Raw genomic sequence first — 13,291 nt, forward strand, 5'->3', positions numbered from 1 at the left:
TATGTGCAACTCTGTGTTCAGATGAGTCCTCGTCTTTATCAGCAGACAGGCAGACACTGTAGGTGTTCAGATAAGATGTCACCTTCTGGTCTCAATCACAACCAAAACCTGGTCAAGCTATCTCCAATGACTTCTTTCTTTCCCTCACTCCTCTCTCTAGGTGCAGTGAAGTCAGACGGGCGGCCCCAGGATAAGTCTCGGCTAGCAGTGAAGACGTCGGGTCTTCAGCGCTCCAGTTCTGATGCCGGTAAAGATCACCGGAACGGCGTCGGTCCTGGCGAGCAACGGAAACCACCCTCCGGCCTGGTCAGGCCCTCAACTGGTGGGGGCTTTGGCTTCAAGAAGCCCGCAACAGTTACTAGTAATGGCACTCACAATACCAGTGCAGCCACTGTGATGAGCACAAGTGGCAGTTCCATACCCAGCGCTTCTGCAAAGATTCCCAAATCCTCTGGTATACCTGTTAAACCAGTGACGGGTGGAGGCCGCAAGACAAGCCTGGACGTGTCAAACAGCGATCACAGTGGTTTTCTGTCTTCAAATGCCAGGACATCTCTGCAGTACCGCTCCCTGCCTCGCCCAGCAAAGACAAGCACCCTGACTCTCACCAGGCCAAGCTCGGCTCGCCCAGTAAGCACAACCATGGACGTGGGCTCTGGGCTGATGAAACCCTCCGCCACAGCCCCCCAGGGCTCCAAGCTCAAAGAGCCTGGCTCTCTTGGCTCTGGAATAGGGTTAGGTAAAGCAGGGGGGCGTGGGATCCCAAGTCCCAGTCCTGTCAATCAAACAGACCGAGAGAAGGAGAAAGAGCGGGCGAAGGCTAAAGCTGTAGTATCTGACTCAGAGTGTGGAGGCGGGTCACTGAAGTCCAGCCTTGCACAAACCACCTCAGAGAACGGAATGAAGCTACAGGGGCTGAGACCTCCCAGCAGTGGCAAGGGCACTGATTTACCCTCGCCCAACACACACAGGTATCAAGGTTTATGTGGTACACTAGTGCATGCAGTGATTTTCCAATTCAAACACACACCATGCCACACCTTATGTAGGCATGTATAGGCACACACCTTTACATAAACAGTATGCAGGTAATTAAGTATGAGCCTTTTCTGTTTGTCTTTCATTGTATAGATTATCTGGTGTGCGCAGCCTGGCAAAGCCTCCATCCATGATCCAGCTCGACAAGCTCAACTCCAACAGTCTAGATGTTGCCGTTCAAGACTCACTCCCTCCAAAGATTCCTCCATACTCTAAGCTCCAGGACCTGGTCAGCTCGGCAGGCTGCTCCTCCACCAGCTCCTGCCTGACCCCCAGCCCTGCCCCCATGCTCAATGTCAACTCCTCAGCGTGCTTCACAAGCTCGGGGATAGGTTTGGGGCCCAGGCAGGTGTCTTCCCTTGGGGTTGAAGGGAGCGGAGGAAGCACCTCTCCCCTGCTTTACCCTCGGGTTTCTGGGCTGCATCGCAGTATGGAGTCATTGTCCCTTCAAATGAGCCTGGCCCCAGAGCCCCACGAGAGGAAGAAGGACAGGGAGAGTTTGGGGAGAGGCTACGGAGGCACAGAGCCCAGAGACAAACACAGACAGGAAGACAGAGGCCCTCCTGCCAGCTGGAGCTCTGGAAGCAAAACCTCTCTGACTTTGACGGACTGGTGAGATAATTATGAATCTTACACATTCTCATCACGTAAACGGCCCACAAACCTACACTCTCAAACGCTGCTTTTGTCAAGCCTTACATTCAGGGGGAATGCTGCCATATACTGCCACCTACTGGCCATCCGTATTACTGCACCAACCTCTTCCTTTGTTTAAAGGAAAGAGAGCTTAGGGAGCGGCTTTGATATCGCAGTCCCTTTGCTCTCCGCCGTACAGTCTGATCCCTCCCATGGTCAACTGGGCAGAGGGTGATTCATACGGCATTTCACCTTTGACCTTTGCTCCTCCTAGTGAAAGGGTGCTGCCAAAATGTTTTCAGTGTAGACCAATTAGTTCTTATTTAAGGAATCAGTTTTGGGCATTTGGGCATTTTTACTACAGCGATGTCTGAAATTTGTGATTTGCAAAACATAAATCTCAGCGAATCACAAGAGATTTTTGCACTCGGTGCCACGGCGACTCTCCATTCATTAACCTATCACAATAAGTTAAGTGGTACACTCATGGTTATCTTATGGACTTAACTAAGAAGTTAAGACAACCACACGCATGCACATCCACCCCTACTCACCAGCACACACACACTTACACACACACACAGAATGAGGGGCTGGCAGGCTATTATTGCTACAGGCCTATTATCAGTGCTATTCCAGCCTCGGTGATTGAAGTTGTAATTACTGGCTGACACCATCTGTCTACCAGTCTAACTGTGTTTCTTTGTGTCTGCTGCCTGTTCCTGCGAGTTTAATAACTCCCCTCTGTGGTGTTTAATTAATGACGTTGTTTAATCTCTGGTCCTCCACAGTTCTCAGAGAGACAGAAACACACTGCCAAAGAAAGGTTTAAGGTAAATAATTGCACTCAAACAAGCAAACTCATGCAGCAGCAGACTGTCAGGTGCTGATAGCTCTGACTCTTATTTGAGCGTGGACCTTTTGCTGCACACACTCAAATTCCGGTGATGGGGTTTTCTTTGGGTGACAGCCTGTGTTAATCCTGTCCTAAGGGCTTTTAGACTGCATACCTGTCACTCATATTCCAAGATGTCTGCCCTAATCCCCTCAGAAATGCTTTGCTTGTCCTCCTATTTCCAACTTAATGGCCAAGCTTTGGCTCATTGAAATAGACTCACACAGTTGTGATCACCAGTATGTTAACATGATACACACAAATAGAAAGACCGTTTATTTGCAGTGCATTAAGTAGCAATGTATTTATGATGATTATAAAACAATGCTGATTTTGTCTTTCCTTTGTTTAGTTTCAGTGGTGCTTGCCAGAGTGAGGAGGAAGTGAAGGACAAAGGAGAGAGGAGACACTCTCATACGGTTCTGAGTATAACCGACTCCCTCACGCCTCCACTGCTGCCCTCGCCCACCTCACTGCCCCGGAAGCCTAGTCTGGGTGTGTAAATACACACACGCAGCCACACACACTTTTATAGAATGCATGAAAAATATGAGGTAATGTTTTTAACCTTCCTCTGGACCCTCCTCCTTGTCTCCCAGCAGCCCCCAGCCCTGTTAGTGGACCGCCTAGGATGACCCGGTCCAACAGCATCCCTGCACACGACGCCTCCCTGGAGCTGTATGGGGCGTCCCCGCTGGGCAGCACACTGTCTCTGGCTGAACGCCCCCGCAGCATGGGGATGGTTCGCTCTGGATCCTTCCGAGATAGGGAGTGCAATGAAGAAGGTGAGACTTCCATCTGTTTCCGTCTTGTAGCCGCTTGACACAGTTTGAACTCGTTTTCTAATTCAGTTTGTCTTTGGCTTCCTTTGCTCTCCTTAGTTCATGGCTCCGTGCTCTCCTTGGCCTCCAACGCATCCTCCACTTACTCCTCAGTGAGTGTGAGTGGCATGCAGACGCAGGTACCTACAATTCCATACCCGGTGTGTTCTGGAGTCTATTTATCCATGTTTATCTGTGTTTACAGTACACTTTCTATAGTACACTACACACACTCCCACACACCTCATTAGCTATTTCCGCTCCTCTCCTCTCCTACTCTCCTCTCAACCTTTTTTTTAACCCAACTCTCTGTCTGTCTATTGCCCTTTGTTTTATTCCCTTGCTTCGTAAGGCCGAGGAAAGGATTCAGGGAGAGGTAAGCAGGGTCTCTCCTGCTCTTTTCCTTCTCCTCCCTTCACCCATCACGCTCATTCCTGTTGTCTATAGAAGAAGGCCAAGAAGTTCGTCTCACATCTCACAAACTCCACCCACTCTCTGTTATTGTTTGTCTTGTTGTCGTTGTCTGCGGCACCCTCTGCAGCTGTTTCTGAAGGTAACCTCTCTGTTTCCCCTCACAGCAAATCCGTAAACTGAGGCGGGAGCTGGAGTCGTCCCAGGAGAAGGTGGCTAACCTGACTACGCAGTTGTCAGCAAACGTATGTACAAATACCATCCCAAGGTCTTAGCATGACATGGGTAATGGAAGTAAACTTCAATGGCATCTTTATAGATGTACAGCACCTTTTGCCTCGAACCATCTGAAGGATTTGTAGTCCTGATTCCATCAAATCATCATTTGGTACAGAATGACACAAAAGTGGCTCCACTGATAACACTATGTTTGGGCTAATGAACTATTTACTTTGAGTGTTTCTGTAAAGCACCTGGGAGAAGTCAGTTGGCAGAGAGAGAGAGAGCCACGTGTTGTGCTCATTTTAATCATCAGCCTTAGTAAATAGCCCAAACAACGTCCTTGGCAGCGTCTCCTCGCTATTCAGTCCACCTCCGCCCAGTCCCACGTCCTTCCGCTCTTGCCTGCCAATACCCAAGATGGATTAATTTACTCGTCTCTAGATCATTTACCTGCATTCTCAGCATTTTTCGTATCCGCGTGGGGGCTGAATAATATTAACCTACTCCTGACCCTCTCGCCAAGCCATTTAGCAACACAGATCCACACAGATCCACACAGATCCAGCATTCTACTTGCCCTTGGTCAGTTTGTTCTCCTGGTTGTTTCTGTATAACCACTCTCAGCTTTCTCATTGATTCAAGTGCAGGAATACAGGCAGAAACATGCATGCTTAATAGAGAATGTATCAATCAAGTGTGTGTGTGTGTGTATGCCGCAGGAGATTTTCTCTTTCATAGTTTGACCTCATTATGGGAGGTAAAACAGATGCATGGGTCACAGCGTGATTATGTCTGTTAATGGAAGGGCTGCCTCCATTATTCTGCTGTGTTAATGTATTCTATGGAGGAAAAGAGAAAGTAATTTTCTCTTTCCTGCTTGAATTTGTGCTGGAGAGAAAGGGATTAGGGAGGAAGTGCACGTCCTCGTCCTGTTCACCCTTTGTGTGTTATTCAGCAATGCGGCACCTGCAGCGAATAGAAAGAAGAAAGGGAAAAAGGAAAAATCGATTTTACTCATTCCTGCATAGGACGCTTTTGTGTTCATCATCCTGTTGGTGTTGATTCATAGCAACATGAAATACTGGTAGATTTATATCCTGTTCAGTACCTTAGCTTTGATATAAGGAAACTTATATCATAATATCAGGATAAAGGTAACTAGGTAAATATATAAAAACCTAACATCTGGATTGTGATGTGTTTTTGTTCTGTTCGAATGTTCAAATGTGTTTCTTGTTCTTCTCAGGCAAACCTGGTGGCTGCCTTTGAGCAAAGTTTGGCAATGATGACAACCCGATTACAGAGTCTGTCAATAAGCCATGAGCAGAAGGTACCCAACAGCATCCACCACACACACACACACACACACACACACACACACACACACACACACACACAAGCCCACACACACACACAGCTGAATTCTACCATCTCGCCTCTCTGTTGGGCAGTAGACTAAGACCAGGCAGGGTTTTTGCTGACGCAGAGCGAGGAGACTTTGATCCCAGCTTGTGATGAGGAGATGAATATAGGTTAGGGGCCCTGGGTTAGAGAGCTGGAGGGGGGGCAGGGGGGGACCAAAGAGCAACACAAAAACACCTCCATTCACTTGAGGCTTTGAATGATGCACCGGAGTCAGAGTGAAAACAACTGCACTCTGAGTCAGGCTTATCACATGCACACACACACCACACAAATTGCATTCCTGCATTCTTCTGCCTTTTAAGTGTTCTGGTGTGAATGAGTTGATCAAACCCCCGAGGTGGGTGGGTGGCTCTGTGTGTGTGTGTGTGTGTGTGTGTGTGTGTGTGTGTGTGTGTGTGTGTGTGTGTGTGTGTGTGTGTGTGTGTGTGTGTGTGTGTGTGTCTGTGTGTCATCGCTTCATGCCTTGCTGCTCCTGCTGAAAAGCCTCTCTGGGCCGCTCCTTTGTTGTTTGTGCCAGCGCACTGACCTGTGCAGCTCTGCCACTAGCACCAGCTCTTTAACCTTGAGGAGATGGGCGAGGTGGCTCCATTTAGAGTGGAGCAGTATCAGCTTCTGCACAATAACTAACACAGAGGGGCCTTTGTTTGTCCTGGACTCTTTGTCCTTTTGATCTGTTCACATCATGAGTGGGATCAAGCCCACCAGGTCTGTTAGTGAGTGCACCTTTCTGTGAGTGAGGGAATACAGGGGGATAGATCACAGTACTGCACACTACAGCACAGGAGAGAACTGATCTGCTACTACTGTAAACTGAATTCAGAAAATTCATGATGAAATGCTTGTGCAGGACTCTGAGCTGACTGAACTGAGGGAGACCATCGAGGATCTCCAGTCCAAGAATGAAGAAGCCCAGGCTGTCATACATGAGACCCTAGACAACCAGAAAGGTCAGGGGATTGATCAGCTGATTGATACGTCCATGTTTTTGTCTTCATATCCTTGTCCTTGTTTTGATGTGGAGTTTTTCCCTCTCCCCTCCAGATGTGTGTATGCGACGTCAGAACTCCTGTGAGAGTATCTCCAGCCTGAACAGTCTGACCAGTATGTCAAGTGTTGGCAGCTTTAAAGACCAGGATGCCAAGAAGAAGAAGAAAAAGAGCTGGGTAAGAACAATGGCGCGGGGATGTTTTAGTCTAATTATCTGGGGTTTGTCTTTTCTCCTTCGTGATGAAGACCCCGCTGACATATTTTGACTGCTCTTTCCCTCCTCTGCATGATGTTATTCTGCTGATTTTAGGTCTGTGAGGTGAGTGGAGTTACTGTCTCCCTACGTAACCTCCTAAAAGTTTCTGTCACACCATGATGAACCATCTAAAACTGCGACCCAGTCCTCAGTGACCTCCTATCTCTGCTGATTGACATTTTAGACTAATTGGCTGCAAAATCTGCAATATTTAAATTGATTGGATGGTTGCACTTTAGTTCTACTGGCATTCAGCAGACTTGTCCCATGACAGAAGTTCCATACAAACTGGATCACCCAGCTGAAGAAGTACCATCAGCTTAATTAAATGTGTTTTTGAGTGGATGGATGAATGATGGATTTAGGTTTTGTCCTTCTGTAAATGCTTTTAAAGATCCAGCCTTACAAAAGAAACTACAAACTCTGCTTCACCATGTACTTACACATATTTAATGTTGATCCACCTACAGAAATGACTGGTGATTTCATTATGAGCATGTCTCTAACTAATTCCTCCTCCCGATTAATAGATCCCGGCATCTCCTGAATGTTGCATTATCTGGCCGCTGTCTCTCCTTCATCCTCGTTCTTTGTTTCTGCACAGCTGAGGTCCTCCTTCAACAAGGCATTCAGCATCAAGAAAGGTTCCAAAACGTACTCGGACATCGAGGAGATCGCCACGCCAGACTCCTCGGCTCCTAACTCCCCAAAGATGCTTCATGAGGGGCCAGAGGAAGCAGAGAGCCAACCTTCATCCCTCAGAATGTCCACCACTTCCTCTGTGTAAGCACCCAAACACGTTGAACCTCAGTGTTAAGATGTTTTGGGTTTTTGGCGCTGATGAGGGCATTTTGTCGTTTTTAGGATCATGGAGATCGCAGAGGAGGGAGACGATGAAGAGAAGATGGTGTCAGACCTACGCTCAGAACTCTGGCAGAAAGAACGGGTACTGACAGACATCCGACTGGAGGCCTTAAGCTCCGCCCATCAGCTGGAGCAGCTCAGAGAGGCGATGAACAGCATGCAGGTTTGTTTGCGTGTGCCATGCTGTGTTGATGCTGGAAGACGCTTGTTTGGTCATATCATTTGAATGAACCATGTTCTTCCTGTATCACAGTCGACAGTAGAGAACCTGAAGGCAGAGAACGACCATCTGAAAACAGGAAGTCCGCCCGTTGTCCCTGCCTCCGGTCCCACCACGTCCGCCTCCCAGCCTTCAGGCCTGTCCTCCCTCCTGGGGCCCTCACTGAGGCAGCCAATCAGCATGTCCCTCACTAAGTCCTTCAGCCTCAGTTTGAACGACTGTAAAGATCCAGGTATGGACCAAGACAGACTTATCATCAGCTTTTGTGTCATGTGTGGCACAGTATGAATGAAATGATTTAACGTTTTATCCATTTTCATGTTTTCTTTAGACGTGTCTTCGCTTGACACAATAAGTGTGTCTTCTCAGCGGGATGAAGTGTTTGCACGAGTACTGGTGCGCAATGGAGATCAGACTGAGGTAAACATGGAACACCTTTAATCAACCAGAATCAGCATTCAAAGGCATAGTAGGCATTTCTTGAGTCTCTCTCCCTCTCTTTCCATCTTTAGGAGAGTAAACAGCCGCAGGAATTCTACCTTGGCTCTGTGCTGATCAATGGGAGCACAGACTGGGCCTGTCTCGACTCACTTATAGCTAAAACTTTCAAAGTAAGTCACAGCTGCCTATGAAGAATAACTCCTTCCAATGATCAGGTGTCATTTGGTAAGATCAGACATGTTGCAGTCGTGGTAATTGTTCCTATTTGTTTGCGTAGGATTACATAACTCAAGTGGACCCGACAGCCAGCCTGGGCTTGTCCTGTGATTCGCTACACAGCTACCAGCTGACCCAGGGAGGACAGAGAGTGATAGCAGGAGAGAAACCACAAGCATCACCGTCTCAATGTCTCGGCAGCGGTCCAGCTCGCATCTTTGTTACATTGAAAGGTCAGTGTTGTGTTGTGTTGTGTTGCCTAGGTGGGCCGAGGTGGGCTTAAACCCTAACCCTGAATTACAATAAAAACTAGTTTGATTATCTTATCCCGTCATCTGTTGTCTCTTTCACTTTGTAGGTCTAAGAGAGAAGGGTGTTGACTCACTGGTGTTTGAGACTCTGATCCCTAAGCCCATGATGATGCACTACATCAGCCTGCTGCTGAAGCACAGGCGTCTGGTTCTGTCAGGGCCCAGTGGGACGGGGAAGACCTTCCTGGCCCAGCGCTTGGCCCACTACCTCATGCAGCGCAACCAGGCCGACTCACTGGAGGGCGACTCTCTCCTGGGCCGCAGCTCGGCCGTCAACTTCAACATGCACCGTCAGTCACAAAAGGTAACGCCTTTTTGTCTGTGTTACTTTATACAAGTGTTGTATGTTTATATTCTCACATGACAGTAAACTGCACCTTTGTTTTTTCCGCTTCACAGGAGCTGCAGCTGTATCTGTCCAACCTGGCCAATCAGATCGACTGTGAGAGTGGAGGGGAGCTGCCCTTGGTTATTATTATAGATGACATCAGTGATTCAGCAGCTATCACTGAGCTGGTCAATGGAGCGCTCACCTGCAAGTATCACAAATGGTGAGTAAGGAACAGTAGTTTTTTTTTTCAACAAAGAGTCAATCTAACATCATTCATAAAACGTCATCCTTATATCTGTTGATGTTTCAGTCCCTATGTTATTGGAACAAGTAATCAGCCTGTGAAGATGTCATCCAACCATGGACTGCACCTCAGCTTCAGGTAAGTCAGGCAACATTCACCATATCTCCACTTCCACTAATCTCACATTATGATCAGGATTATTAGATACAAAGTAACATTTCGGACATGTGGCAACAGGATGGTGACGTTTTCCAACAATGTGGAACCGGCGAATGGCTTTTTGCTGAGGTACCTGCACCGTAAAGCTGTGGAAGGACATCAGGGGGAGGAGCAGGACCCGGCTGTGCACCAAGCTCTCCTACAAGTACTGGACTGGGTCCCTCAGCTCTGGTACCAGCTGCACGCCTTCCTGGAAAAACACAGCACTTCAGACTTCCTCATAGGTGAGTGAGATGTGGAGAAGGAGTTGGTTTGTCATACATGGTCAGATCAGATGTCTGATAGTTAGATCTATAATGCTAGGTAGTAATCAGAATGTGTCATTAGAATCAGAAAACATGTTAACAGGAAGTGTTGGTCCCTCCAGGTCCCTGCTTCTTCCTGTCATGCCCAGTAACAGTGACAGAGTTCAGGCAGTGGTTCATTGACCTGTGGAATCACTCCATCATACCGTATCTGCAGGAAGGAGCCAAAGATGGAATTAAGGTAAACACACCATCAGACATCTTCCACAATGAATTGACCCAAATGTTTCAGTGGAATCAGTTTATTCACAGTCCACTTCTGCCGTCACTGTCAGGTTCGTGGTCAGAAGGCAGTATGGGAGGACCCGGTGGAATGGGTGAGGGGCACCCTCCCCTGGCCCAACGCACAACAAGACCAGTCCAGGCTCTTTCACCTACCTCCCCCAAGCGTAGGTCCACTCAGTGAGGAGAGGAAAGCCCCCAAAGACACACCTCCACCCAGCACACTGGAATCAGACCCACTGGTGAGAGTCAATTTCTGTCCAGATTAGAACATTTACAACCGTCAACTACATGCTCATACTCCAGATGATGATTGATCAAATTGCGGTGTTTTTAAAAGAGTGGGTGTGGCTGTGTATAGAATTTGATAGGCTTCATTTATTGATCCTTTCTCTGATAAACACTGTGTAGGTGTTTGTGTTCAACCGCACTCATTTTTGCACTCCATTTCCTCCAGATGGCGATGCTGCTGAAGCTGCAAGAGTCTGCCAACTACATCGAGTCTCCAGAGCAAGAGGGCATCCTGGATCCTAGTCTCCAGACGACACTCTGAGGATGTCTGCTACAGCCAAAACAATACGGTTCATGGAACAATTGACCTTATCGTGGCTGAAACATAGGATTGCAATCCCAATGAGATTTTTAAGACTCCGCTATGAACGCAACAGTTCTGCTCAATGAGCAGTTACCGGAAGTAAATGAACATAAAGAAAAGAGATGTTATGGACTTAAGGGTCCATCGACCCTTCTATCATTAGAGAAACGTTAGAACTGCTTTGATGGGAAACTGTGATGGTCATGTCGGTGAAAGGCATTGCTTTGTCTTTTCTCTGCCCTCAGTTTGTTCCGGATGGGATTTTATTCAAATCTGCAAGTGCATGGTAACCAGAATAGTATAATGCAAAATTCTACCTTATATTCCAATCGATCAAGACCCATTCTCCGCATTAATTTTCATTACCAATTGGTGCTTATTTCTTTCATGACATGATTCGTCTGTCAAAGAAATGGACATCAGGGGTTAACTGTCACTTGGTCTGATTTCCCCCAAAGTAGGACTCTCATTAGACAGCAGCCAAAAATGCACTTTATTTTCTACTTGTAATTGGATTTTAGGGGGCTGTGTCAGTGATTGTGTTGGGGAAGGTCAAAATTGGCCAATTCATGTAGTTCATAAGCAATTCCTCCAGGTGGCAGTATCTAACTGACCCCTGCCTCAATTCTCTGTCGGTGTGCTTTCTAACAAATCAAAGGTGCTTGGTGGTGCACATGCTCGCTCACACACAACTATGAAAATGGCCTTGATTTCTCAAAGCCATTGTTCAATTCAATGGCGTTGACCATAGATCCGATATCCGAACTGTGAACGTGCAAGTATCTGTAAGATTGACACGCATGGTTTTGTGGGCAGTCTGTAAGCAAATATATCATTACCAGTGGATTCAGCAGACAGCGATGTAGTCTACTGATGTACAGACGTGCTGACTCCACCAAACTGCCTATCATGTTGACCATATAGAGTATTTCCACAGTAGCCACTTGTGGATTGAGCAGACAGTAATCCAACATGACATATTGTAAACACAGAAGATAATACTTGTTTACTGTATCTCGTCTGCCAATATGGCCTACAATTTTCTGACTATGCTTGCTTATATTCTGTAATTAGATCTTGGTTTTCAAACAAACATTTCTCTTGTGATAGCTGAGGATACAGCTTTGAAATCTTGATTTTGTAGGATTTTATACTGAGTCATCCTCAAAGATCATCCGCATACCTAATTATCTACGTAAACCTAAACACGCCGTCGAGTCATTTTATGGACAGTGGCAGTTTAGAGGCGTCGTACTTCTGTCACAGTCGTTTTGATCGTGTCGCATTCAAACACAGGTGAAGTGGAGAACATCGATGAGAAAACTGCCATCCACACGATACGATAGGCATTTTCCTGCACTATTCGCTTTGATAACATCACTTATTTCCAAACTGCATATGTCAGTTTATGTATAATGCTAGTAATTACGGTTGCAGCTGCTGAACACAGAGCTGCGAGTGACAACTTTGAATCTCATTTTTGTGATTTTTTCTTTTCCATTGGTTTGCACATATTAGAGTTTTAGATTACGGAAATATTTATTGCTTATGTTTTTGACTGTTCTTATGTTTATGAAAGCAAACCTGAAGAGAAATATCGATGAAACTTCCATGGGCGTTGCCGATGTGCAACTCCGTGCTCCTTGACCCCAAAGTACCTCAGACTGCCATATTCCGCTTAGACGTTTCCTCTACTTTTCAAACAGAGTGCTGGTGTAAAGTAGAGACACAATGCCTAAGTTTGTCTGTGCCTGAAACACAATTTGGCCTGAAGCGGTTTTTGTAGCTGCTTTAAACTAACACACAAGGCCTAGATCAGAGGAAGACACCATCCATAGAAAACAGCACTTCCTCTGACCTACTCTGATGTCACTTTAATGTTGTCACTTTGATGCCCAGACTCTAAAGATCACGCTGGGTAGAGAGTGGGTGGCCTTTTTTGAACTTTGGCTGGTAGTCATGATGAAAAGCTGTTAGTAAGGATGATGTGTGTATCAGATACTGTGTGGACTCTGTAAGTACAACGGAATGTGTTTCATGTTTGGGCTTTTGAGCAGAACGTGTGTGTTTTGACACCATTTAAATCTGATAGCTGTAATGACTCAAGTATGTGTCACGTGCCTGTCAACGGAAAGCAGTGTAACAAGAGCCGGAGCAGATATTTACCTGAGGAGACGTCTTTTTGATGCATGTATCCCTGCCGTGTTCCCAAAGTTATGCTTCATTGGACCTACCACACTTACCTTATCATGGGAGGGGGGGGTTTGAATAACTGGATATCTTCCTCTTTCTGTGTTGTTTTTAAGAGCAGATGTTTGGTTTTCTTATGCAAATATTTGTAAAGGTTTCTTTCTCTTTTGTACATGACATCACTGTTGTAAACACTGTAAATAGTCAGCGCATCTGCGACAACAATCACTTATGTTGTAGAGATCTAAGAGAAGGCGTGTAGGCAGAAAATGAGCACCCTCGGTGGTTTAACTGCCTTCCTCCAATAGGAAGGAGCACTTGGCTTGATAGGGGCCTCATGTTGGTTTTATGGCATGTCTCTACATACCACATCAAATCCCATATGTCTAACATTGCTCAATGGACACAATAAAGTCATGCCATTCTCCACATCAATACGCCT

General features: G+C 46.5%; 1 protein-coding gene across 6 annotated transcripts in view; it reads left to right on the top strand.

Annotated features, from left to right (window-relative positions):
* nav1a (neuron navigator 1a) overlaps positions 1 to 13,284 on the top strand; it is a 76,912-nt gene extending 63,628 nt beyond the window's left edge. For 3 of the 6 annotated variants that reach the window (XM_076166387.1, XM_076166388.1, XM_076166392.1), the window contains 23 exons: positions 161 to 971; positions 1,132 to 1,650; positions 2,466 to 2,507; positions 2,922 to 3,064; positions 3,169 to 3,354; positions 3,451 to 3,551; positions 3,969 to 4,046; positions 5,270 to 5,353; positions 6,296 to 6,395; positions 6,490 to 6,611; positions 7,296 to 7,474; positions 7,556 to 7,718; positions 7,809 to 8,007; positions 8,107 to 8,195; positions 8,288 to 8,386; positions 8,494 to 8,665; positions 8,791 to 9,047; positions 9,143 to 9,294; positions 9,385 to 9,456; positions 9,556 to 9,761; positions 9,905 to 10,023; positions 10,118 to 10,306; positions 10,522 to 13,284. In XM_076166387.1, coding sequence (XP_076022502.1) covers positions 161 to 971; positions 1,132 to 1,650; positions 2,466 to 2,507; positions 2,922 to 3,064; positions 3,169 to 3,354; positions 3,451 to 3,551; positions 3,969 to 4,046; positions 5,270 to 5,353; positions 6,296 to 6,395; positions 6,490 to 6,611; positions 7,296 to 7,474; positions 7,556 to 7,718; positions 7,809 to 8,007; positions 8,107 to 8,195; positions 8,288 to 8,386; positions 8,494 to 8,665; positions 8,791 to 9,047; positions 9,143 to 9,294; positions 9,385 to 9,456; positions 9,556 to 9,761; positions 9,905 to 10,023; positions 10,118 to 10,306; positions 10,522 to 10,617 — 4,178 coding nt within the window. In that variant the 3' untranslated portion in view covers positions 10,618 to 13,284. The remainder of the gene's footprint in view (positions 1 to 160; positions 972 to 1,131; positions 1,651 to 2,465; positions 2,508 to 2,921; positions 3,065 to 3,168; positions 3,355 to 3,450; positions 3,552 to 3,968; positions 4,047 to 5,269; positions 5,354 to 6,295; positions 6,396 to 6,489; positions 6,612 to 7,295; positions 7,475 to 7,555; positions 7,719 to 7,808; positions 8,008 to 8,106; positions 8,196 to 8,287; positions 8,387 to 8,493; positions 8,666 to 8,790; positions 9,048 to 9,142; positions 9,295 to 9,384; positions 9,457 to 9,555; positions 9,762 to 9,904; positions 10,024 to 10,117; positions 10,307 to 10,521) is intronic. The other 3 variants (XM_076166390.1, XM_076166389.1, XM_076166391.1) reach the window with 3 other exon arrangements.
* The last annotated feature ends 7 nt before the right edge of the window (positions 13,285 to 13,291 follow it).

The sequence above is a fragment of the Genypterus blacodes genome, unplaced genomic scaffold, assembly GCF_046128005.1.
Source record: "Genypterus blacodes isolate CSIRO-AG114 ecotype Tasmania unplaced genomic scaffold, CSIRO-AGI_Gbla_v1 ptg000156l_1, whole genome shotgun sequence".
Taxonomy (NCBI): Eukaryota; Metazoa; Chordata; class Actinopteri; order Ophidiiformes; family Ophidiidae; genus Genypterus; species Genypterus blacodes.